This window comes from Pituophis catenifer, unplaced genomic scaffold (genome assembly GCF_029215685.1).
Source record: "Pituophis catenifer annectens isolate HBS135680 unplaced genomic scaffold, rPitCat1.0.hap2 SCAF_98, whole genome shotgun sequence".
NCBI classification, from domain to species: domain Eukaryota; kingdom Metazoa; phylum Chordata; class Lepidosauria; order Squamata; family Colubridae; genus Pituophis; species Pituophis catenifer.
The window spans coordinates 80,001-105,712 of record NW_027256978.1 but is presented as its reverse complement, the minus strand read 5'-3'; the positions used below and the strand labels follow the sequence as shown (position 1 = coordinate 105,712).

Here is a 25,712-nt window from a genome sequence, read left to right as displayed (position 1 = left end):
AAACAAGCCAGAACTAGAAAGATGCGTGCAAGAAAACAAGCCAGAATTAGAAATGCGTGCAAGAAAACAAGCCAGAGTTAGAAATGCGTGCAGGAAAACAAGCCAGAATTATAAATGCGTGCAGGAAAACAAGCCAGAATTATAAATGCGTGCAGGAAAACAAGCCAGAGTTATAAATGCGTGCAAGAAAACAAGCCAGAATTAGAAATGCGTGCAGGAAAACAAGTCAGAGTTATAAATGTGTGCAGGAAAACAAGCCAGAATTAGAACTGCGTGCAGGAAAACAAGCCAGAATTATAAATGCGTGCAGGAAAACAAGCCAGAGTTATAAATGCGTGCAAGAAAACAAGCCAGAATTAGAAATGCGTGCAGGAAAACAAGTCAGAGTTATAAATGTGTGCAGGAAAACAAGCCAGAATTAGAACTGCGTGCAGGAAAACAAGCCAGAGTTACAAATGCATGCAGAAGAATGCAGCATCAGAAGTGAAGGAGAAACTGCATATTTGGTTAGCATGCCATCCAACGATCCCATATTCGCAATCAGGGTCCCAAAAGTCAAGATGGAGACTGCGCCTCGGAGATGGAAGCCTCTCCGCCGAACGGCATGCAGGTAGTCCTTGACTTACAACCGTCCATTTAGTGACCGTTCAAAGTTTCAACGGCGCTAAAAAAAGTGACTTAGCAATAGCACTTAGACTTATATGCCGCTTCACAGTGCTTTACGGCCTGCTCTCAGTGGTTTACAGAATCAGCCTCTTGGCCCCCTCAACAATCTGGGTCCTCATTTTACCGACTTCGGAAGGAAGGACGGAAGGCTGAGTCAACTTGGAGCCTGGTGAGATTCGAACTGCCAAATTGCAGGCAGCCGGCAGTCAGCAGAAGTAGCCTGCAGTACTGCACTCTAACCACTGCGCCACCGTGGCTCACGAACCTAGGACCGTTTTTCACATTTAACGACCGTTGCAGCCTTCCCGCGCTCGCGTGATCCAAATTCAGATGTTGGCGACGGACTCACACGTACGACCGTTGCCGTGTCCCAAGGTCATGTGATCGTCTTCAGCGACCTTCGGATGAGCAAAATCAGCCGGGAAGTGACTGAAAAACCCTCCTACCAACGTATCAGCTGCGGTGATTCCCTCAACAACCTTGGCAAGAAATGGGGGCCAAACAACACATACACGTCTCACTTAACGGAAATTTTGGGCTCCATTGTGGTCGTAAGTCCCCACAGGCTCCTTGATTGCAATAAATGTCAGCAGGGTTCAAAGGACTAACAGCGAGAATATCTAAGTTGGGGACTTTAAGACTTCAACTCCCAGAATTCCCCAGCCAGCCACATAGTTTAACTTTCTTAATAGATGGTGGGTATGCAGTAGATGTAATATGTCTTGACTTCAGTAAAGTAAAAAAAAAAAAGAGCTGGCTGGGGAATTCTGGGAGTTGAAGTCTTAAATCAGGGGTCTCCAACCTGGGCCATTTTAAGACGTGTGGACTTCAACTCCCAGAATTCCCCAGCCAGCCACGTAGTATAACTTTCTTCATAGATGGTGGGTACGCAGTAAGCATAATACGTCTTGACTTCAGTAAAGTGAAACAAAAGAGCTGGCTGGGGAATTCTGGGAGTTGAAGTCCACAAGTCTTTATTTATTTATTTATTTATTTATTTATTTATTTATTTATTTATATGCTGCCCTTCTCCGGAGACTCAGGGCGGCTTACAATGCGTTAAGCAATAGCCTTCATCCTTTTGTATATTTATACAAAGTCAGCTTATTGCCCCCACAAACTGGGTCCTCAATTTACCTACCTTAGAAAGGATGGAAGGCTGAGTCAACCTTGAGCCTGGGGAGATTCGAACTTGCAGTAATTGCAGGCAGCTGAATGTTAATAACAGGCTATTAGTCTGCTGCGCCACTCAGGCTCTTAAGTCTTAAATCAGGGAGTCTCCAACCTTGGCAACTTTAAGATTTGTGGACTTCAACTCCCAGAATTCCCCAGCCAGCCACGTAGTGTAACTTTCTTAATAGATGGTGGGTATGCAGTAAGCGTAATAAGTCTTGACTTCAGTAAAGTGAAACAAAAGAGCTGGCTGGGGAATTCTGGGAGTTGAAGTCCACAAGTCTTAAATCAGGGAGTCTCCAAGCTTGGCAACTTTAAGATTTGTGGACTTCAACTCCCAGAATTCCCCAGCCAGCAATGTAGTATAACTTTCTTCATAGATGGTGGGTATGCAGTAAGCGTAATATATCTTAACTTCAGCAAAATGGGGGGGGGGGGAAAGCTGGCTGGGGGATTCTGGGAGTTGAAGTCCACGAGTCTTAAATCAGGGGTCTCCAACCTGAGCAACTTTAAGATTTATGGACTTCAACTCCCAGAATTCCCCAGCCAGCCATGTAGTATAACTTTCTTCATAGATGGTGGGTATGCAGTAAGCGTAATATATCTTAACTTCAGCAAAGTGGGGGGGAAAGAGCTGTCTGGGGAATTCTGGGAGTTGAAGTCCACAAGTCTTAAATCAGGGAGTCCCCAACCTTGGCAACTTTAAGACTTGTGGACTTCAACTCCCAGAATTCCCCAGCCAGCCATGTACTATAACTTTCTTCATAGATGGTGGGTATGCAGTAAGCGTAATATATCTTATCTTCAGCAAAATGGGGAAAAAAAGAGCTGGCTGGGGGATTCTGGGAGTTGAAGTCCACAGGTCTTAAAGTGGCCAAGTTTGGTCGAAAGCAATGCATAATGTAGAGAAAACCCTTGAAGTCAGTTTAAGTGTCCGTGTCGTGATTGCGTAATGCGATTGTGGGTCGTTTCGGAGAGAGAGAGAAAGAAAAAAACGCACACTTTTGCTCGATTTGGAGTCCGTTTGGAAAAGAAGGCAACTGCAAATGAATTTGTCGGGTTTTGGCCTTCTGAACTCTTGTCACCATCCGGAAAGATGCGCCAACACACACAAAAAGAAAAACGACTTGAAATTCAGCATTTCTTCGAAAGGAAAACTCGAAAGTTGCGTAAAACAGGATTTATTTTGGTAGCGGAGGAAAAAAAAAAAAACAACCAGGCGCCTTTGACATGTTTGGTCACAAAAGGGCCTCTTGTCCTCAAATTAGTTACCTCAGAATTGCTCAATCAGCGGCCCCTGAACTCACAGAAGGGATCCGCAGCTAGTCCTCCACTTACGACCGTCCAAAGTTACAACGGCCCCGGATCAAAGTCCTGTGTTTCACAGTTACGACCTCCGCAGCCTCCCCGCGGGATCGACATTCATATTTGTGACCGTCGCTGGTGTCCCAAGGTCACGCGATTTTTTCCCCTTCTTTGCGACCTTCTGAGAGGAAAGCCGGATTCGCTTAACGACCGGGCCGCTAAGTTTATCAACGGCAGCGATTCGTTTAACGACCCTGGCAAGAAAGGTCGTAACGTAGGGGCAAAACTCACTTTTTAAAAAAATGCCTCGCTTAGCGACAGAAACTTCGGGCTCAATTTTGGTCGTAAGTCGAGGACTAGCCGTACAACGATATGACCTCGGACGCAAGTGCATTTCGCGATGGTTTCTCCTTTGCCTTGTCTGATTCCTGGAGGTGGAATTCGTGCATCTCTGATGCTCTTCATATCCTCCGTCCCTCCCCCCGGCTTTCGAAAGGAGAAAAAAAAAAATTGGGCGGGAACCCTCGTTGAGGACTAGCAACATGCGCAGGCTGAGCGACCCAGCGTCCTAGATTGTCGTGCTGTTTTCTATGTTGGGGGGATAGAGGTAAGTGTAAGGCAGCGTGAGGGTCTTATTCCGGCTGCCGATGGCCGAAGTGATGCGCTTGAGACGTTCCTGGAAATCGGCGATGAGCCGCTTCGGGGCTTCCTCCACAAAGAGTTGCTCGTCGTAGCAGCCCAGCGGTTTCTGCAGAAGGGGAAGAGAATAAACGGGGGTTGGAAGGGACCGCGAAGGTCATCTAGTCCAGCCCACTGCTCAAGAAAGAGACTCTACCCTTCTGGACAAAGGGCTTCTTTAAAAGCACTTTAAAAAGTGTAAAAAGCACTTTCAAAGCTCCATGAAAGAAAACAGGAAAGAAAACAACGGGAGGAAAAAAAAACAAGAAAGAAAGAGGAGAGGAAGGAAGGAAGGAAGAGAGAAAGGAGGGAGAGAGGAAAGGATGGGAGGAGGAAGGAAGGGGAAATAGAAAGCAAAAGAAAGAAAGAAGAAAAGAAATAACATAAGAAAAAAAGAAAGAGAGAGGAAAGAGAAAGAAAGAAAAGGAAAATGAAAATGAATGAAAGAAAACAGGAAAGAAAGAAAGAACAAAAGAAAAAAGAAAGAATGAGAGAGAAAGGAAAGAAAGAAAAAAATAGAAGGAAAATGAATGAAAGAAAAGAAACAGGAAAGAAAACAAGAAAGGGAGAAAAAAGTAAAGAAAGAGAGAAAGAAAGAAAGAAAGAAAGAAAGAAAGTAGGAAGGAAGGAAAAGAAAAAAGAACATAAGAAAAAAGAGAGGAAAGAGAGAGAAAGAAAGAAATAGAACGAAGGAAAATGAACGGAAGAAAGGAAACAGGAAAGAAAACAAGAAAGGGAGAAAAAAGTAAAGAAAGAGAAAGAAAGAAAGAAAGAAAGAAAGAAAGAAAGAAAGAAAGAAAGAAAGAAGACAGACAGAGACAGACAGACAGAAAGAAAGAAAGAAAAAAAGAAAGACAGGGAGGAAGGAAGGAAGAAAGATAGAAAGAGACAGACAGACAGAAAGAAAAGAAAAAAGAAAGACAGACAGGAAGGAAGGAAGGAAGAAAGATAGAAAGACAGACAGACAGACAGACAGACAGAAAGACAAGAAGGAAGGAATGAAGAAAGACAGAAAGAAAGAAAGACAGAAAGACAGACAGACAGAAAGACAAGAAGGAAGGAAGGAAGGAAGAAAGACAGACAGACAGACAGACAGACATAGATAGATAGATAGATAGATAGATAGATAGATAGATAGATAAATAGACAGACAGATAGACAGACAGAAAGACAAGAAGGAAGGAAGAAAGAAAGAATGGATGGAAGGAAGGAAGGAAAAAAGAAAGAAAGGGAGAAAGAAAGATAGATAGATAGATAGATAGATAGATAGATAGATAGATAGACAGACAGACAGACAGACAGACAGACAGACAGACAGACAGACAAGAAGGAAGGAAGGAAGAAGAAAAGAAAGAAGGAAGGAAGGAAGGAAGGAAGGAAGGAAGGAAGGAAGAAAGAAAGACAGACAGAAAGACAAGAAGGAAGGAAGGAAGAAAGACAGAAAGATAGATAGATAGATAGGTAGATAGATAGATAAATAGACAGACAGATAGACAGACAGAAAGACAAGAAGGAAGGAAGGAAGAAAGAATGGATGGAAGGAAGGAAGGAAAAAAAGAAAGAGAGAAAGAAAGAAAGAAAGAAAGAAAGATAGACAGACAAGAAGGAAGGAAGGAAGAAGAAAAGAAAGAAGGAAGGAAGGAAGGAAGGAAGGAAGAAAGAAAGAAAGAAAGAAAGAAAGAAAGAAAGAAAGAAAGAAAGAAAGAAAGAGAAAGGGCCAGGGGAGGGGAGGGGAGGGGACGCAGGGAGACCCTTACCATGTCGAGGATCTCGTTCTGCAGCACCCAGAGGACGGAGAGCACCTGGCTGGTGACGTTCATTTCCGGGATGGTGTCCAGGAAGTCCTGGAGCCTGAGGGGGGCCTTCGCCTGGGGAGGGGGCTTCCTCATGGACGAAGGCAGGTTGGGCATGAAAGCCCCCATCTCAAACTTCAAAGGACAAGAAGAGCGTCAGACAGAACGGAAGAATCCGCTAAAGCCTCTCATTGTAGACCAAGGGAAGGAGATGGGAAGGAGAAGGAGGGACGCAGGGAAGAAGGGAAGGAGGGAGGGAGGGAGGGAAGGAAGGAAGGAAGGAAGGAAAGGGAGGGAGGGAGGAAATGGGAATGAGAATGAGGGACGCAGGGAAGGATGGAAAGAGGGAGAGAGAGAGGAAAGGAAGAGAGGGAGGGGAGGGAGGAAATGGGAAAAAGAAGGGAGAGAGGAAAGGGAGGGAGGGAGGGAGGAAGGAAGCAGAGGGAGGAAGCAAGGAGATGGGAAGGGGAAGGAGGGAGGAAGGAAGGGAAGGAAGGAAGGAAGGAGAGGGAGGGAGGGAGAAGGAAGGAGATGGGAATAAGAAGGGAGAGAGGAAAGGAAGGGAGGGAGGGAGGAAGGAAGCAGAGGGAGGAAGCAAGGAGATGGGAAGGGGAAGGAGGGAGGAAGGAAGGGAAGGAAGGAAGGAAGGAGAGGGAGGGAGGGAGAAGGAAGGAGATGGGAATAAGAAGGGAGAGAGGAAAGGAAGGGAGGGAGGGAGGAAGGAAGCAGAGGGAGGAAGCAAGGAGATGGGAAGGGGAAGGAGGGAGGAAGGAAGGGAAGGAAGGAAGGAAGGAGAGGGAGGGAGGGAGAAGGAAGGAGATGGGAATAAGAAGGGAGAGAGGAAAGGAAGGGAGGGAGGAAAGAAGGAAGCAGAGGGAGGAAGGAAGGGAAGGAAGGGGAGGGAGGGAGGGAGGGAGAAGGAAGGAGATGGGAATAAGAAGGGAAAGAGGAAAGGAAGGGAGGGAGGAAGGAAGCAGAGGGAGGAAGGAAGGAGATGGGAAGGGGAAGGAGGGAGGAAGGAAGGGAAGGAAGGAGAGGGAGGGAGGGAGAAGGAAGGAGATGGGAATAAGAAGGGAAAGAGGAAAGGGAGGGAGGGAGGGAGGAAGCAGAGGGAGGAAGGAAGGGAAGGAAGGAAGGAAGGAGAGGGAGGGAGGAAGGAAGAAGAGGGAGGGAGGAAGGAAGGGAAGGAAGGAAGCAGAGGGAGGGAGGAAGGAAGGAGATGGGAATAAGAAGGGAGAGAGGAAAGGAAAGGAGGGAGGGAGGGAGGAAGGAAAGGAAGGAAAGGAAGGAAGGAAGGAGAGGGACGGTGGGAGGGAGGAAGGAAATGGAAGGGAGGGAGGGATGAATCAATGGATCAATGGGAAAAGCCATCATCGGGCGATCGGGGGGGGGAGGGGGCCACCGGCCAGATTCCTCCCCGTCCAGCGAGGATCCGGCCCGGCCTCACCTACCTGCCCGCCGTTGACCGCCGCATGGTGAGCCGAGCAGGTGAAGATGACCATCGTCAGGTACTTGATGAGTTCTGGGACGGACTGGATGGAGGAGGGGATGCCTGTGAAGAGAGGGGAGGAGACGTCTAGCTGAAATTCCCCCCCCCCGGACGAGGGAAAGGAGGCCAAGCAGCAATTCCTGGGGGGGGACAGAGGGGTTCAGCCCGTCTCACCAGTCGTTCCAGTCATAACTCTGGAATTGGATCTGGTTTTTCGACTGTTTTTACAACGGTCGTTAAGTGAGTCACACGGTCGTACATCTGAGAGTGCCTCGTTGGAAAAGGACGACAAGAAAGATAGGAACGCGCAAACAGAGGAAATACTGGGGCAGGTGTTCCTTGACTTATGACTACAGGTAATCCTCGATTTACGACAATTTGTTTAGCGACCGTTCAAAGTTACGACGGCACTGAAAAAAGGAACCTACGACCGTTGCAGCATCCCCATTGTCACGCGATCCAAATTCGGACGCTTGGCAAGCGACTCATATTTACGACGGTCGCAGCATCCCGGGGGTGTGCGTCACGTGATCCGCTTTTGTGACCTTGGGGAAAGCCGGATTCATTTAACAACCGTGTTCCTAACTTATTCATTGCAGTAATTCACTTAACGACTGTGGCGAGAAATGTCATAAAATGGGGTAGGAAGAAATCCACGTAACCAACGTCTTGCTTAACCACAGAAATTTAGGGCTCTGTTGTGGTCGTAAGTCGGGGACTGCCTGTACTTGTTTAGCGACTATTCAAAGTTACGACGGCACTGAAAAAAGGGACGTACGACCGTTATGATCTTCGTGGAATCCTCACAGTTACATGATCGAAATCCAGATGTTGCACAACTGGCACATATTGACAATGATCATGTGATCTCCAGGATGGAGTAGTGCAGTGGCCTAGAGGTGGAGCTCTCGCCTCACAATTAGGAGGCTATGAGTTCGATCCTAGGTAGAGGCAGATATTTCTCTCTCTGGGCACAATGAGAATATATCTGCCGAACAAAACTCCGTACTGGCGATCGGAACAGCATCCGGCCAGTAAAGCACTCAGTTGCACAGACTCCACCCCGCAAAGGATTATGGGGTCATTAAATGATATGTGATCTCCCGGATCATGTGATCTCCATTTGCGACCTTCCCAGCAGGCTTTTGACAAGCAACGTCACTGAGAGAAGCCTGATTCACTTAACAACTGACTGATTCTTTTAATAGCCGCAGTGTTTTGCTTAACAACCGTGGGAAAAAAAGATCTTAAGAGTGCACACACAACTCACTCAAATGCTTTTTTTTTCAGTGCCGTCGTAGCGGTGAATGGTCACTAAAGAAATGGTCGTTAAGTCGGGGGCTACCTGTATTCTACAGAATGGAATGGAACGGAATGGAATTGGCACCACCAGGAAAGAATGGAACAGAACAGAATTAATACCACCAGGAAAGAATGGAACGGAATGGAATTGACACCACCAGGAAAGAATGGAACGGAATGGAATGGAATTGACACCACCAGGAAAGAATGGAACGGAATGGAATTGACACCACCAGGAAAGAATGGAACGGAATGGAATGGAATTGACACCACCAGGAAAGAATGGAACGGAATGGAATGGAATTGATACCACCAGGAAAGAATGGAACGGAATGGAATTGACACCACCAGGAAAGAATGGAATGGAATTGACACCACCAGGAAAGAATGGAACGGAATGGAATTGACACCAGGAAAGAATGGAACGGAATGGAATGGAATTGACACCACCAGGAAAGAATGGAATGGAATGGAATGGAATTGACACCACCAGGAAAGAATGGAACGGAATGGAATGGAATTGACACCACCAGGAAAGAATGGAATGGAATGGAATTGACACCAGGAAAGAATGGAATGGAATGGAATGGAATTGACACCACCAGGAAAGAATGGAACGGAATGGAATTGACACCAGGAAAGAATGGAACGGAATGGAATGGAATTGATACCACCAGGAAAGAATGGAACGGAATGGAATTGACACCACCAGGAAAGAATGGAATGGAATGGAATGGAATTGACACCACCAGGAAAGAATGGAACGGAATGGAATTGACACCAGGAAAGAATGGAACGGAATGGAATGGAATTGACACCACCGGGAAAGAATGGAACGGAATGGAATGGAATTGACACCATCAGGAAAGAATGGAATGGAATGGAATGGAATTGATACCACCAGGAAAGAATGGAACGGAATGGAATTGACACCACCAGGAAAGAATGGAATGGAATGGAATGGAATTGACACCACCAGGAAAGAATGGAATGGAATGGAATTGACACCACCAGGAAAGAATGGAACGGAATGGAATTGACACCACCAGGAAAGAATGGAACGGAATGGAATTGACACCACCAGGAAAGAATGGAATGGAATGCAATTAATACCACCAGAAAAGAATGGAACGGAATGGAATTGACACCACCAGGAAAGAATGGAACGGAATGGAATTGATACCACCAGGAAAGAATGGAATGGAATGGAATTGACACCACCAGGAAAGAATGGAATGGAATGCAATTAATACCACCAGGAAAGAATGGAACGGAATGGAATTGACACCACCAGGAAAGAATGGAACGGAATGGAATGGAATTGATACACCAGGAAAGAATGGAACGGAATGGAATGGAATTGATACCACCAGGAAAGAATGGAACGGAATGGAATTGATACCACCAGGAAAGAATGGAACGGAATGGAATGGAATTGATACACCAGGAAAGAATGGAACGGAATGGAATGGAATTGATACCACCAGGAAAGAATGGAACGGAATGGAATTGACACCACCAGGAAAGAATGGAACGGAATGGAATGGAATTGATACACCAGGAAAGAATGGAACGGAATGGAATGGAATTGATACCACCAGGAAAGAATGGAACGGAATGGAATTGATACCACCAGGAAAGAATGGAACGGAATGGAATGGAATTGATACACCAGGAAAGAATGGAACGGAATGGAATGGAATTGATACCACCAGGAAAGAATGGAACGGAATGGAATGGAATTGATACCACCAGGAAAGAATGGAACGGAATGGAATGGAATTGATACACCAGGAAAGAATGGAACGGAATGGAATGGAATTGACCACCAGGAAAGAATGGAACGGAATGGAATGGAATTGATACCACCAGGAAAGAATGGAACGGAATGGAATTGACACCACCAGGAAAGAATGGAACGGAATGGAATGGAATTGATACACCAGGAAAGAATGGAACGGAATGGAATGGAATTGACCACCAGGAAAGAATGGAACGGAATGGAATTGACACCACCAGAAAAAAATGGAACGGAATGGAATTGACACCACTAGAAAAGAATGGAATGGATGTGGAAATGACACCACCAGGAAAGGAGAAAACCGAACGTTCCTCCCCGCGTCCAAGGATGAAGTACCTGAGGTCTCTTTGTTGAGGAACCCCTTGGCGAAGATCTCGGCTAGCCAAGCCTGCAACTCGACGTCTCCCTGGACAGCTGAATCGCTCTTGTAGTAGAGTCCGACGATGCCCGAGACGAAGCTGCGGGGAGGGAGGAGGAAAACATGTCTCTCCCAGAAAAAGAGGCTTAGCCGCCAGCTCCTTTTTTCCGCACCCAACATAAAGCCAACAAAGTTTATGGTTTGGGAGTGGGGAGTGGAGTGGAGTGGGGTTGGTGGAGAGGAGGAGGAGGAGGAGGAAGACTGAGGGGTCCTTGGTGCTCTCTGAGCTTGGCGGTTTCCTTGCAGATGTCTCATGACCAAACTAGGTAACGTCATCAGTACGAGAAGGGAGTGGGGTTTATGGAGAAGAGGAGAAGCAAAAGGAGGAGGAGGGGAGTAGTGTGAGGTCTCTACTATGCTCTCTCAGCTCAGTTGTTCTCTTGCAGATGTTTCATATGTAAAAAGAGAGCAGACCCCACTCTCTTCTAGCACTGATAACGTTCCCTAATTGGGTCACGAAACGTCTGCAAGAAAACCACCAAGCTCAGAGAGCACCAAGGACCTCTCAGTCCTCCTCCTCCTCCTCCTCCTCCTCTTCCTCCTCCTCTTCCTCCTCCTCCTCTCCACAAACCCTACTCCCTTCTAGAACTGATGATGTTCCCTAGCTGTGTTGTGGCCCGTCAGCGGCCTGTGCAGCTAGTAGCTGATTCCAACAGCGAGGAGGCTGGTGTGGTGCTGCGCCAGCAGCCTGTGCAGCTGGCATTCGAGTCGGACAGTGAGGAGGCTGGAGAAGATGTGGTGCCAGAGGCGGGGATTCAGCCAGGGCCTTCAGAACCTCCAGAAGCTCCCTTAAGTGAAGAGGACGAAGAGGAGGAGCCTCTTCTCGATGCCCGGGCACGCAGAGCTGCCAAAAGGCAGGAGTGGCTCCTCAGGAGGAGGTCTCCTCGAGAGTAAGGCTTGGGGCTAATTGGCCACTCCCCCAGCCTATTTAAGGAAGGACGACGACTGAGGCAATTTGCAGGGAACAACTTCGTTCAAATTCCTTCGCGTCTTGATTACGTTTGATTCGGCTCTTGTTTCTCTCTTATCAGTTTTCCTGCAAATTGCTTCTGGGCATTCTGCCAACCACAGTAAGATGACGGTTATCTGAAAGACCGTGCCTCAGAACTGAGTTATTCTTCTTTGGATTCTTGTCGGCTGTTCATGAGGTTAAATTAACAGCCCTTGTTCAGAAAAGACTGATTTATTGTACTTGTGTTCGAACAACTACTAAGAAAGCTCGTTAGTAGTCCTTAATTAGTTAATTAAGGTTTGTACGGATTATCTCCTATCCAAGTTTATGGTCGCAGGAGTTGGAGAGGTGGAACCTCCAGCTGTAGCTACGGGGCCAATATCCCATGGTTCCCAACCTCTCCCTCTTGCATGAGACTCGAATCCACCACCTTTGCAACCTCCATTCATCAGGCTGAAATTACGATGGTGGACGATTCTGGCTCCTTTGTCGCCCCTTCCAAGCAGCCTGTTCCCCAGTTCTGGCTGACCTCTTAGGAGGACACCAAGGGGGGAGAAGCTTGGGAGGCCCTACCCAACTCTCTGGCCCAGCTCTTTCACCTCTTGATGGCTTCCCAGATCTTCAGGCCATCGTCCCTGTAGTAATAGTTGAGGAGGCCGCCCACTCCCCGGGCTTCGATGTCGTCCGGAAGGCAGAGCTGGGTGTAAGTCAGATCGTCCGTGGCTTTTTGGAGAAGCACCGCTAATCCCTGGCGACCGGTGGCAATGGCCTGTGGAAAGAATAGAGAATGACAGAGTTGGAAGGGTCCTTGCTTGGAGGTCCTCTAGACCATTTCAGACAAATGACTGTCCAGTCTCTTCTCCAGTGATGGAGCACCCTCAACTTCTGGTGGCAAGCTGTTCCACTGGTTAATTGTCCTCCCTCTTAGGAAGTTTCTCCTTCATTCCAGGTTGCTGATCTCCTTGATTAGTTTCCATCCGTTGTTTCTTCTCCTGCCTTCAGGTGCTTTGGAGAATAATTTGACCCCAAGGGACCTTGGAGATCTACTAGTACAGCCCCTGCTCGCTCCTAGTCCTTTTTTTCTATTAAACTACACATACCCAATTCCTGCAACCGTTCTTCGTATGTTTTAGCCTCCAGTCCCCTAATCATCTTTGTTGCTCTTCTCTGCACTCTTTCCAGAGTCTCAACATCTTTTTTGCATCTTGGAGACCAAAACTGGATGCAGTATTCCAAGTGTAATCTTACCAAGGCATTATAAAAGAGTATTAACACTTCACATGATATGTATCCCCGTTGTGGTTCCCTTACTCTCTTCTAATCCCTTCCTCTGCAATCTCTCCACTCTAGAGGGTATGAGGGGGGGAAAAAACCAGGCATGGCTGGCTGAGGAATTCTGGGGTCTTACCAAGGCCTTATAAAGTGATATTAATACTTTACGTAATATGTTTCCCCATTGCGGTTAGCTTACTCTCTTCTAATCCCTTCCTCTGCAATCTCTCCACTCTAGAGGGTAGGAGAAAACAAAACAGAAGAGGCATGGCTGGCTGAGGAACTCTGGGGTCTTACCAAGGCCTTATAAAGTGATATTAACATTTTATGTAATATGTATCCCCATTGTGGTTAGCTTACTCTCTTCTAATCCCTTCCCCTGCAATCTCTCCACTCTAGAGGGTAGGAGAAAACAAAACGAAAAAAAAGGAAAACATTCTATTCTATTCTATTCTATTCTATTCTATTCTATTCTATTCTATTCTATTCTATTCTATTCTACTCTACTCTACTCTACTCTACTCTACTCTACTTAGGGCAGAGAACATGTTGTTAAATTATTTGAATCCCACCACTGCTCATGGCTATATAATCCAAACTCTACTCTATTTTTACACCATTAAGGAAGCAGAAAAGGAGCGGGTGGGGGAGGGGGGAGGCTTGGTTGTGCCCACCATCTTGACTTTTTTGACCTACTGCCCCTTGACGAGATGCTGTCAAAAGACAGAGGTGACGTTCCCGCCGACAGGCTGCCCGTTCTCCTCCCCTCCCCCCTTTCGCCTCCGCTGTAGGGCATCCCTACACAGCACAGGTAGTTCTCGACTTACGACCATTTGGTTCGTGCCCAACAGCGCTGAGAAACAGTGACTTAGGACCGTTCCTCGCAATTACGACCGTCACAAGAGCCCGCATGGCCCCATGATCAAAATTTACATGCTTGGCGAACGGCACGTATTTATGATGGTAGCTGCATCCCGGGCAGTGGTGAGCTGCTGCCGATCCGGACCGCTTCGGGCAAACCGGTAGTCCCGATCGATCCACCCCTGCACTATCACGTCCTATATAATCACTGTTTTTATGATGCCGTGCATGTGCTCACATTTTCGGTTCCGGGCAAACCGGTTGTTACAGTGTTGTGGCCCGTCAGTAGCCTGTGCAGCTAGTAGCTGATTCCGACAGTGAGGAGGCTGGTGTGGTGCTGCGCCAGCAGCCTGTGCAGCTGGCACTCGAGTCGGACAATGAGGAGGCTGGAGAAGATGTGGTGCCAGAGGTGGGGATTCAGCCAGGGCCTTCAGAACCTCCAGAAGCTCCCATAAGTGAAGAGGAAGAAGAGGAGGAGCCTCCTCTCAATGCACAGGCGCACAGAGCGGCCAAAAGGCAGGAGAACTGTGTTGTGGCCCGTCAGCGGCCTGTGCAGCTAGTAGCTGATTCCGACAGCGAGGAGGCTGGTTTGGTGCTGCGCCAGAAGCCTGTGCAGCTGGCACTCGAGTCGGACAGTGAGGAGGCTGGAGAAGATGTGGTGCCAGAGGCGGGGATTCAGCCAGGGCCTTCAGAACCTCCAGAAGCTCCCATAAGTGAAGAGGAAGAAGAGGAGGAGCCTCTTCTCGATGCACGAGCGCGCAGAGCTGCCAAAAGGCAGGAGTGGCTCCTCAGGAGGAGGTCTCTTTGAGAGTAAGGCTTGGGGCTAATTGGCCACTCCCTTAGCCTATTTAAGAAGGAACACCGACTGAAGCAATTTGCAGGGAACAACTTCGTTCATATTCCTTCGCGTCTTGATTCCAGAAAACGTTTGAGTCGGCTCTTGTCAGTTTTCCTGCAAATTGCTTCTGGGCATTCTGCCAACCGCAGTAAGATGACGGTTATCTGAAATACTGTGCCTCAGAATTGAGTTAATTATTCTTTGGATTCTTGTCGGCTTCTTCATGAAGTTAAATGAACAGCCCTTGTTCAGAAAAGACTGATTTAAACGGTACTTGTGTTCGAACAACTACGAAGAAAGCTCGTTAGTAGTCTTTAATTAGTAAACTAAGGTTTGTACGGACTTCGTGTGTGCTGCGTTCTTTGGGGTCCGTAGCTGGGGCCGAACATTGGGTCACCCAGGATCAACGGATTCTTTTCTCCATCAAAGCCCATCATGCTTGGCCCAGAGGTCCCATGGATGTCCTCTTACCTTATCAAAGGTGCCCCCTTGACTGATCAGGAATGTCCTGGCCAATACGTTGATGTGGATGGAGTACCGCAAGTGAGGAATCAGGAGCTGGGGCAGGAAAACAAGCATGAAACTATGGTTACTCGAGCTAAACCACCATTGGAGGAGCCTTCTCTTCTGTCTCTGGCTGCAAAACAGTCCAGCCCAACGCGGTGAGCGCCACAGCGGCAAAGCAAGAAATCCAGCAGGGCGAGTCGAGGAGTCCAGGAAGCCAAGTAACAAGACAATTAATCCAGAAATCCAGCAAAAATGCCAGGGATCCAGGAAAATTCAAACATGGTCACTCAGCACTCCAGGAATTCAGTGTTGGTTCCCGACAAATGCCCCTCCCCACAGCGTCTCCTTAAGGCTCAGTCCCCAGGTGTGCCTTGTGAAGAGGAGCGGGACGAGAACAGTCTGTGCTGTTCTCGCCTTCTCTCCACTCTCCATGATCAGGGATCAGGAGGTGATGGGCCTTGCTCATTGCCTGAGTTCTGTCTCTCTCTCTCTCTTTTTTTTTTGAAAAAGTTTTTTTCCCTCATAAACATACCTTAAATGTACAACTTCTTATCTAACACACATATTATCTTTTAAGTTTCATACTAATACAATCTTCATCCTAAACAATTTAATTGTATTCGGGGTTGCTCTTCTACCACTTCATCTCCCTTGTTTTACAACAATCCTTCTTCTCCCTCTCCTCTCTTTCCTTTCCCTCCCTTCTTCCATCTACTCTTCTACTTTCTTCTTTCCTCCTCTCCTTCTCCTTCTCTCCTTCCCCTTCCTTTACCCCACGCCTCCCTCTAACCTTCTAACCTTCTCTCCTATTCTTGTTTCCCCTCTCTTTCGTCCTCTCCTTTTTCCTTTCTTCTTTCCCTCTCTCTCCCCTTCCTCTCTTCTCTCCTCTATCCCTCTCCATCTACTTTCTTCTTTCCTCCTCTCCTTCTCTCCTTCTCCTTCCTTTCCCCCACACCTCCCTTCTTCTAACCTTCTCTCCTACTCTTGTTTCCCCTCTCTTTCGTCCTCTCCTTTTTCCTTTCTTCTTTCCCTCTCTCTCCCCTTCCTCTCGTCTCTCCTCTATCCCTCTCCATCTACTTTCTTCTTTCCTCCTCTCCTTCTCCTTCTCTACTTCCCCTTCCTTTCCCCCACATCTCCCTTCTTCTAACCTTCTCTCCTACTCTTGTTTCCCCTCTCTTTCGTCCTCTCCTTTTCCCTTTCTTCTTTCCCTCTCTCTCCCCTTCTTCTCTTCTCTCCTCTATCTGTCTCCATCTACTTTCTTCTTTCCTCCTCTTCTTCTCCTTCTCTCCTTCCCCTTCCTTTCCCCCACACCTCCCTTCTAACCTTCTCTCTTACTCTTGTTTCCCCTCTCTTTCTTCCTCTCCTTTTCCCTTTCTTCTTTTCCTCTCTCCTTCCTCTCTCCTCTCCTGTATCCCTCTCCATCTACTTTCTTCTTTCCTCCTCTCCTCCTCCTCTCCTTCTCCTTCCTTTCCCCCACACCTCCCTTCTTCTAACCTTCTCTCCTACTCTTGTTTCCCCTCTCTTTCATCCTCTCCTTTTCCCTTTCTTCTTTCCCTCTCTCTCCCCTTCCTCTCTTCTCTCCTCTATCCGTCTCCATCTACTTTCTTCTTTCCTCCTCTCCTTCTCCTTCTCTCCTTCTCCTTCCTTTCCCCCACACCTCCCTTCTTCTAACCTTCTCTCGTACGCTTGTTTCCCCTCTCTTTCTTCCTCTCCTTTTCCCTTTCTTCTTTCCCTCTCTCTCCTTCCTCTCTCCTCTCCTCTATCCCTCTCCATTCTCTCTCTATTGTTGTATTCATTTTCAATTTAGTATTTTCCGAAGTGGTATTCGAGCAATCCTGATTTTTTACTTTCTTTTCAATTACTTTTTCGTTTCACAAAATTCACACGTATCATCATAAATGTACATCTATATACCTGAGCTCTGTCTCTGATGTTCAATGCTTAGCCTCTCTCTCTCTCTTTTTTTTTAAAGTTTTTTATTATTTTTTAAAACATAAAGATAAAACACATCTTTTCAAAATGAAGCTTTTGATCCGGTCATAAATTAAAACAAATCACTCACAAATCTTAATGTTCAATTAACACAGCTTAATATTTTACTCAAGTATTTCCCTCAAATCTGTCTATTTAACTACGCCATTATCCCCAAAAACCTGTTATTTACATCTTAAATTAACCAATTATCATTCCATTTTTCTCTTTCATTTGCTTCGATGGATATATTTTAAAAATATAAATCATACAATTATTTTAAACATTCATAAAATATTTAATTCCAACATTTTTGGCCGTTACACAGCATATTCAGTTATGTTTTGGCTGTTACACAGCATAACCATTTTGTTTGGTTGTTAAACACAGCATATTCATTTTTGTTTTCTGGCTGTTACACAGCATATCTATTTTTTATTTTTTGAATGCTTAGCCTCTCTTGGACATCCTGCCCCACCCTTCCTCCCCGCCTACAAGCCGCCCCAATCCTGAAAGGCCCTGGCCTGACTTGGCCTGCTCCTCCCCACCATCCAACGAAACCACCCCCTCAATTCAGGGTCCCACGTGGGTGGGGGCAATGAAACTCACCTTGTACAACGGGTGACACATGGGGAGGTTCCTCAGAGTGGCCACCGAGAAGACCTCGGCCATCAGGTGGCCGTGGAGCAGGTGGGCGATCACCTCGTGGGTATGGAACTCGGAGTTTCGCACCCAGGTCTTGGCTAAGGTCCAGAGCCACTCCTCGTCGGTGGGTAGGAAGATGGGACTTTGAGGACCAGGATGCTGGCTGAGCTAAGGTCAAACACGGAGGAAGAGGGGTGCGTTGAGACGCTTGATGGTCAAGGGTGGACATCACCTCCAACTTTGGAGAAGACCTCTTCTCCTGAACGGAGAACCGATCCGACTTAACAGGGAGTCCTTGACTTCCAACCAGTCATTTAGCGATTGTTCAAAGTTATAACGGCCCTTAAAAAGGTCACTTATGACCGGTCCGGGCATTTATGACAGGTCCTCAAACTTATGACCAGTCCTCGCACTTACGGCCACCAAAGCTTCCCTACAGTTACGTGATCAAAATTCCGGTATTTGGCAACCGACTCGTATTTATGATGATCACAGGATCCCATGCGGGATCCTTTTGCGACCTTCCGACAAGCAAAGTCGACAGGGGAAGCCAGATTTGCTTAATGACTGTGCGATTCACTTAACAACCATGGCCAAAAAAATAAATAAATCGTAAAATGTGCCCTAAAGCTCAGCCGGATAGAAGCCCGTTGCCAACAGTCCTCGGCTTACACCCATCTCTTTAGCGACCGTTCCACATTACAACGCCGCTGAGAAGAGTGACTCAAGGATTGGTCCTCGTTCTTACGACCATCACGGCATCCCTGGGGTCAAACGATCAGAATTCAAAGGCCTGGCACGTATTTACGACAGGGTTCCCTAATCACAACTCTAACCTTCCCAGCCACCAACGAGGGAAGCCAAATTCGCTTAACAACCGTGTGATGCATTTAACAACTATAGCGATTCGCTTAACAGCCTTTGCAAAAGAAAGTCGTGAAGTTGGACACGGCTCGCTGAACAGCCAACCTCGCTTAAGCAGTGGAAATTCTGACACACCCACCCCAGCTGTGGTCGTAAGCCGAGGACTACCTCTATTGAGCCGCGGTGGCGTAGTGGTTAGAGTGCAGCACTGCAGGATGCTTCTGCTGACTGCCGGCTGCCTGCAATTTGGCAGTTCGAATCTCACCAGGCTCAGTGTTGACTCAGCCTTCCGTCCTTCCATGGTCGGTAAAATGAGGAGGAAGGAAAGGAAGAGAAAAAGGCAAGAAGAAGAAGGAAGGAAGGAAGGAAGGAAGGAAGGAAGGAAGGAAGGAAGGAAGGAAGGAAGGAAAAGAGAGGGAGGAAGGAAGGGAAGGAAGAGAAAAAGGCAAGAAGGAAGGAAGGAAAAGAGAGGGAAGGAGGAAGGGAAGGAAGGAAGAGAAAAAGGCAAGAAGAAAGGAAGGAAGGAAGGAAAAGAGAGGGAGAGAGGGAGGGAAGGAAGAGAAAAAGGCAAGAAGGAAGGAAGGAAGGAAGGAAGAGGGAGGGAGGGAGGGAGGGAGGGAAGGAAGAGAAAAAGACAAGAAGGAAGGAAGGAAAAGAGAGGGAAGGAGAAAGGGAAGGAAGGAAGAGAAAAAGGCAAGAAGAAAGGAAGGAAGGAAAAGAGAGGGAGGGAAGGAAGAGAAGGAAGAAAAAAAGGCAAGAAGGAAGGAAGGAAAAGAGAGGGAGGGAGGGAAGGAAGAGAAAAAGGCAAGAAAGAAGGAAGGAAGGAAAAGAGAGGGAAGGAGGAAGGGAAGGAAGGAAGAGAAAAAGGCAAGAAGGAAGGAAGGAAAAGAGAGGGCGGGAGGAAGGGAAGGAAGAGAAAAAGGCAAGAAGAAAGGAAGGAAGGAAAAGAGAGGGAGGGAGGAAGGGAAGGAAGAAAAAGGCAAGAAGGAAGGAAGAAAGAGAGAGAGGGAGGGAGGGAAGGAAGAGAAAAAGGCAAGAAGGAAGGAAGGAAGGAAGAGAGGGAGGGAGGAAGGGAAGGAAGAGAAAAAGGCAAGAAGAAAGGAAGGAAGGAAAAGAGAGGGAGGGAGGAAGGGAAGGAAGAAAAAGGCAAGAAGGAAGGAAGGAAGAGAGAGAGGGAGGGAGGGAAGGAAGAGAAAAAGGAAGAGAGGGAGGGAGGAAGGGAAGGAAGAGAAAAAGGCAAGAAGGAAGGAAGGAAGAGAGGAGGGAGGAAGGGAAGGAAGGAAGGGAAGGAAGAGAAAAAGGCAAGAAGGAAGGAAGGAAGAGAGGAGGGAGGAAGGGAAGGAAGAGAAAAAGGCAAGAAGAAAGGAAGGAAGGAAAAGAGAGGGAGGGAGGAAGGGAAGGAAGAAAAAGGCAAGAAGGAAGGCAGGAAGAGAGAGAGGGAGGGAGGGAAGGAAGAGAAAAAGGAAGAGAGAGGGAGGGAGGGAAGGAAGAGAAAAAGGAAGAGAGGGAGGGAGGAAGGGAAGGAAGAGAAAAAGGCAAGAAGGAAGGAAGGAAGAGAGGGAGGGAGGAAGGGAAGGAAGAGAAAAAGGCAAGAAGGAAGGAAGGACGGAAGGAAAACAAGAAAGGAAGGAAAACAAGAAAGGAAGGAAGCTATGGTGGCACAGTGGTTATAATGCAGTATTGCAGGCTAACTAAGTACTATTGCTTGGGGAGGAGGGAAGGAAGGAAGGAAGGAAGGAAGGAAAATAACGGGAGGAAGGAAGGAAAACAAGGAAGAAGGAAAGGAAGGGGAAGAAGGGAAAGAAGGAAGAAGGGAAGGAAGGAAAATAAGGAAGAAAGGAAGCCATGGGTGCCACATTTGTTATAACGCAGTATTGCAGGCTAACTCTGTCCACAGCTAGGAGTTCAATCCTGACCGGCTCAAGGTCGACTCAGCCTTCCGTCCTTCCTTCCGAGGTGGGTAAAATGAGGACCCAGATTGTTGGGGGGGCAAGAGGCTGACTCTGTAAACCGCTTAGAGAGGGCTTTAAAAGCCCTGTGAAGCGGGATATAGGTCTAAGAGCTATCGCTATTGCTATTGGCGGGAGAAGCCAATGTGGGAGGCCCTTCCGAGGATCCCTTCACCTGATTGGCCCTTTGACTTACCTGGATAGCCAGGGGGACAACTTCTCCGCTGGGTTTCTGGTGGAGCAGACAAAGAGGGGCAGCGATATATTGCTGGTGGTTGTTTAATAAAATAGTGGGGATGTTCTCCAGGATCTTGTAGTCTACCAGATAGATGGTCCCTTTCTGCAAAATAAAATAATAAAATAAAATAATAAAATAAAATAAAGTAAAATAAAATAAAATAAAATAAAATAAAATAAAATAAAATAAAATAATAAAATAAAATAAAATAAAATAAAATAAAATAAAATAATATATAAAATAAAATAAAATAAAATAATAAAATAAAATAAAATAAAATAATAAAATAAAATAAAATAAAATAAAATAAAATAAAATAATTAAATTAAATTAAATTAAATTAAATTAAATTAAATTAAATTAAATTACTAAATTAAATTAAATTAAATTAAATTAAATTAAATTATTAAATTAAATTAAATTAAATTAAATTAAATTAAATTAAATTAAATTAAATTAAATTAAATTAAATTAAATTAAATTAAATTAAATTAAATTAAATTAAATTAAATTAAATTAAATTAAATTAAATTAAAAATGTTTAGCAATTGGAGCAGAGCGAGCAGTTCAGGAAGTTAGCCTAGGCTAGGTGGCTCAGGGGCGAAGACGCCGAGCTTGTCGATCCGAAAGGCCGGCAGTTCGGCAGTTCGAATCCCTAGTCGAGGGCTCCTGCAGGGGGCTGGACTAGATGACCTCCAAAGTTCCTTCCAACTCTTGTTACTGTGATGTGTTACAAGTCTCTGAGCTGACCATCCACCTCTCTCGATGGGGTTTAAAAAAAAAAAGAGGCAGAAAAAAGTTAATGGTTTGTTTGGGAGGAGGTCTCCTCGAGAGTAAGGCTTGGGGCTAATTGGCCACTCCCTTAGCCCATTTAAGGAGGAACGTCGACTGAAGCAATTTGCAGGGAACAACTTCGCTCACATACCTTCCTGTCTTGTCTTGCTTATCTTATCAGCTTCCTGCAAATTGCTTCTGGGCATTCTGCCAACCACAGTAAGCTTTCAGTTATTATTCTTTGAATTCTTGGCGGCTGTTAATGCAGTTAATTCCAACAACATCGTTGTTGTAAAAAACTGGTTTATTTAGTAAACTAAGGTTTGAACGGACTTTGAGTCCGAGTCTTGAGGTCGAGTTTCGCTTGATATATTTGCACGCAGGCACAACTTACTGTATGATGGGGGGGAGTCCTGACCACAAAGGTATGGGACAGGTGACAACGCAAAGAAATAATTGGAGTAGGATTCGCATTCTAATACGGAAAATTCTCAAAGCGATCATAAAAGATATAAACCAGAATTTTTTCTTTTGGGTTTGGTGGAAAATGACTTGGGAAGGGGGAAAAAAATTTGGAACTTGGATGTTATCTATGTCGATGGCAGCAAGATTACCGTATTTTTCGGAGTATAAGATGCACCAGAGTGGAGGGCGGAGCTGACTGCATATAAAGAAAATCTGTATAAGATGTTTTACAGGTGGCATTTACCCCCAACAAGAATAGCCAGAATGTTCAAGAACAAATCCGAAAAATGTTGGAAATGTCATCAGACACCGGGTTCATATTAACATATGTGCAGAGGCTAAAAGACACTGGACTAAAATCAACACATGGTTGGAAAAAATGACCAAAAAAAAACCCCACATAGATCTTAAGCCAGAGATTTTTTTTACTGGGGATTGTATCTGAAATATATAATAGAGAAGTGAGATATCTGATTGTGAATGTTTTAACAGCAGCTAGAATTGTGTTTGCTAAACATTGGAAAAATGAGAAAATACCAACACAAAACGAAGTAATTAAGAAAATAATGGAACGTGCAGAATTGAGTAAATTGACATTTGAAATGAGAGAACAAGAAGATAAACAATATTATAAGATTCGGGACCTATTTTTACCAATGGCTAGATAAAAAAACTTGGAAATGAAATATGGTTGAGACTTTTACAATATAAGAACTGTAGAACTATATAAAATATAATCTAAAGCTGTCTTATTATTGGACTGGTCTAGGATGATGAAATGAATGTTACAATATAAACGAATTTAAATATTTTGTATGAAATGAGGGAAGAAACCGTCATGGTTAATATAAATGATTAATGAGAATAACAACGTATAGATGTATATGAGATTGAAAATATGAGAAGTCAGATAAATAGTAAGATATAAACATGGTGAAGATGCACGAAAGATTTGTAACCAATCGACACACTACTTGTATTTGGGATTGACGATGGAGTGATGTTTTTTATGTTTGTTTAAAAATAAAAACTTTAAAAAGAAAAGTGAGTCTTATAGTCCGAAAAACATTTCCACTCTCTTTTAAGGGGGGAAAAGTATGCCTTATACTCCGAAAAGTACGGAAATTTTACGCACGAATAGAAGGACAATTGCGATCCCCAGAACGGACGAGCGGCTGCAAAAATCGATGAAGTTAGCAGAGATGGCTAAAGGGATTTCTTAGATCAAAGTAAAGAAAAATGCAAGTAGTTTTATTTCTACAGTACTTGGAAACCGTTTCTGGACTTTGTGCTTGAGGTGACGGGAAAAAAATGGAACTTTGATTTTGGTCTTTAGCGATTAATATGTTTGTTGTGACAGGAATGGCTTATTGTATATAGTATTATGTAAAAGTAAAAAGTGGAGGTTTGATGTTATTATCTTATTCTACTGCACCAAAAGTCAGAAGTCAATGGCTTGTCTTTCTTTTTTCCCCTTTTCCCTTCCCTTCTTCCTCCCTTACTTTCCCACTGTTTTCTTTGATATGTTTGTATTTATATTATAAACTCATCTTGTTTCCCTGAATGAGTGGAGCTGGCAGAGTTTTTACTGACCGGATGCCTTTCCTGTCCCCAGTGCGGAGTTTTGTTTGCGGTGGCCTAGAGGTGGAGCTCTCGCCTTACAATCAGGAGGCTGTGAGTTCGATCCTAGGTAGAGGCAGATATTTCTCCCTCTGGGCACAATGAGAATATATCTGCTGGACAAAACTCCGTATTGGGGATAGGAAAGGCATCCGGCCAGTAAAATCTCTGCTAACTCCATTCAGTTGCCCAGACTCCACCCCGCAAGAGATTATGGGGTCGTTAAATGATATGTGATCTTCCAGATCATGTGATCTCCATTTGCGACCTTCCCAGCAGGCTTTTGACGAGCAAAGTCACTGGGAAAAGTCTGATTCGCTTAGCGACTGACTGATTCTCTTAAAAATCTATGATGAAGATGATCTTATTGCCCAAATTAAAAAAAAAACCCACAAAGATTGGAAAGAAATCACCTTCAGTTCTTCCTGCAGGGTGGTATATTTTCCCAAAGTTCCCGCCACCATCTCCTGAGTGACAGGGAAATTTTCCGGAATCTTGGTGCATTTCTGGATTTTGATCGGGTTGATTCCGTTCAGAAACTGGTAGCCAAAGAAGGTATCATCCTTCCAGTGCTTAAACACGAACTCTGCGGAAAGGTACAAGGGAGGGAGCCCAGGATGATGAAGGGTGTAGTACAAAATGGCCAACTAGCATAATCTCTTTCAAGGGAGCTCTTTCCATAGATTAATTAAAAGAGTGTTTCCGAAACTTGATAATTGATGGGTGGATTTTAAGCACCCAGAATTCCCCAGCCAGCATATTTTAAGGTGTGGACTTCAATTCCCAGAATTCCCCAGCCAACCTGATTTATGATGGACGGACTTCAACTCCCAGAATTCCCCAATCAGTGTGCTTTAAGATGGATGGACTTCAACTCCCAGAATTCCCCAGCCAGCGTGCTTTAAGATGGATGGACTTCCACTCCCAGAATTCCCCAACCAGCATGCTTTAAGATGGATGGACTTCCACACCCAGAATTCCCCAACCAGCATGCTTTAAGATGGATGGACTTCCACTCCCAGAATTCCCCAACCAGCGTGCTTTAAGATGGATGGACTTCCACTCCCAGAATTCCCCAGCCAGTTTGATTTAAGATGGGTGGACTTCAACTCCCAGAATTCCCCATCCAGCATGCTTTAAGATGGATGGACTTCCACTCCCAGAATTCCCCAGGCATGATGCTTTAAGATGGATGGACTTCCACTCCCAGAATTCCCCAACCAGCGTGCTTTAAAATGGATGGACTTCCACTCCCAGAATTCCCCAGCCAGTGTGCTTTAAGATGGATGGACTTCCACTCCCAGAATTCCCCAACCAGCGTGCTTTAAGGTGGATGGACTTCCACTCCCAGAATTCCCCAGGCATGATGCTTTAAGATGGATGGACTTCCACTCCCAGAATTCCCCAACCAGCGTGCTTTAAGGTGGATGGACTTCCATTCCCAGAATTCCCCAGCCAGTGTGCTTTAAGATGGATGGACTTCCACTCCCAGAATTCCCCAGCCAGTGTGCTTTAAGGTGGATGGACTTCCACTCCCAGAATTCCCCAACCAGCATGCTTTAAAATGGATGGACTTCCACTCCCAGAATTCCCCAGCCAGTGTGCTTTAAGATGGATGGACTTCCACTCCCAGAATTCCCCAACCAGCATGCTTTAAAATGGACGGACTTCCACTCCCAGAATTCCCCATCCAGCGTGCTTTAAGATGGATGGACTTCAACTCCCAGAATTCCCCATCCAGCATGCTTTAAGATGGGTGGACTTCAACTCCCAGAATTCCCGAACCAGCATGCTTTAAGATGGATGGACTTCCACTCCCAGAATTCCCCATCCAGCATGCTTTAAGATGGGTGGACTTCCAGTCCCAGAATTCCCCATCCAGCGTGCTTTAAGATGGATGGACTTCCACTCCCAGAATTCCCCAACTAGATTGATTTAAGATGGGTGGACTTCAACTCCCAGAATTCCCCAGCCTTTGTATTTTAAGATGTGCAGACTTTACACCTTCTGCCAGAGACAATCTATACACAGCTTGAGCAAAGTTGTGTTACCTGTTTTGGGCGAATCCAGTTGTGGAAGTGGGGAGTGTATTGTTATGAAATGATGAAGACCAGACCTTTGTCCATCACTG

General features: G+C 45.7%; 1 protein-coding gene across 1 annotated transcript in view; it reads right to left on the bottom strand.

Moving 5' to 3' along the window:
* Window positions 1-3,712: 3,712 nt before the first annotated feature.
* The window catches only part of LOC139326722 (polyunsaturated fatty acid lipoxygenase ALOX15B-like), a 46,810-nt gene continuing 24,810 nt past the window's right edge, over window positions 3,713-25,712 (bottom strand). Inside the window, exons 6-14 of the mRNA XM_070956575.1 lie at window positions 23,995-24,167; window positions 20,681-20,824; window positions 17,636-17,839; window positions 15,020-15,106; window positions 12,177-12,346; window positions 10,544-10,665; window positions 7,067-7,167; window positions 5,580-5,750; window positions 3,713-3,892 (exon numbers count right to left, since the gene is read on the bottom strand). Coding sequence (XP_070812676.1) covers window positions 3,713-3,892; window positions 5,580-5,750; window positions 7,067-7,167; window positions 10,544-10,665; window positions 12,177-12,346; window positions 15,020-15,106; window positions 17,636-17,839; window positions 20,681-20,824; window positions 23,995-24,167 — 1,352 coding nt within the window. The remainder of the gene's footprint in view (window positions 3,893-5,579; window positions 5,751-7,066; window positions 7,168-10,543; window positions 10,666-12,176; window positions 12,347-15,019; window positions 15,107-17,635; window positions 17,840-20,680; window positions 20,825-23,994; window positions 24,168-25,712) is intronic.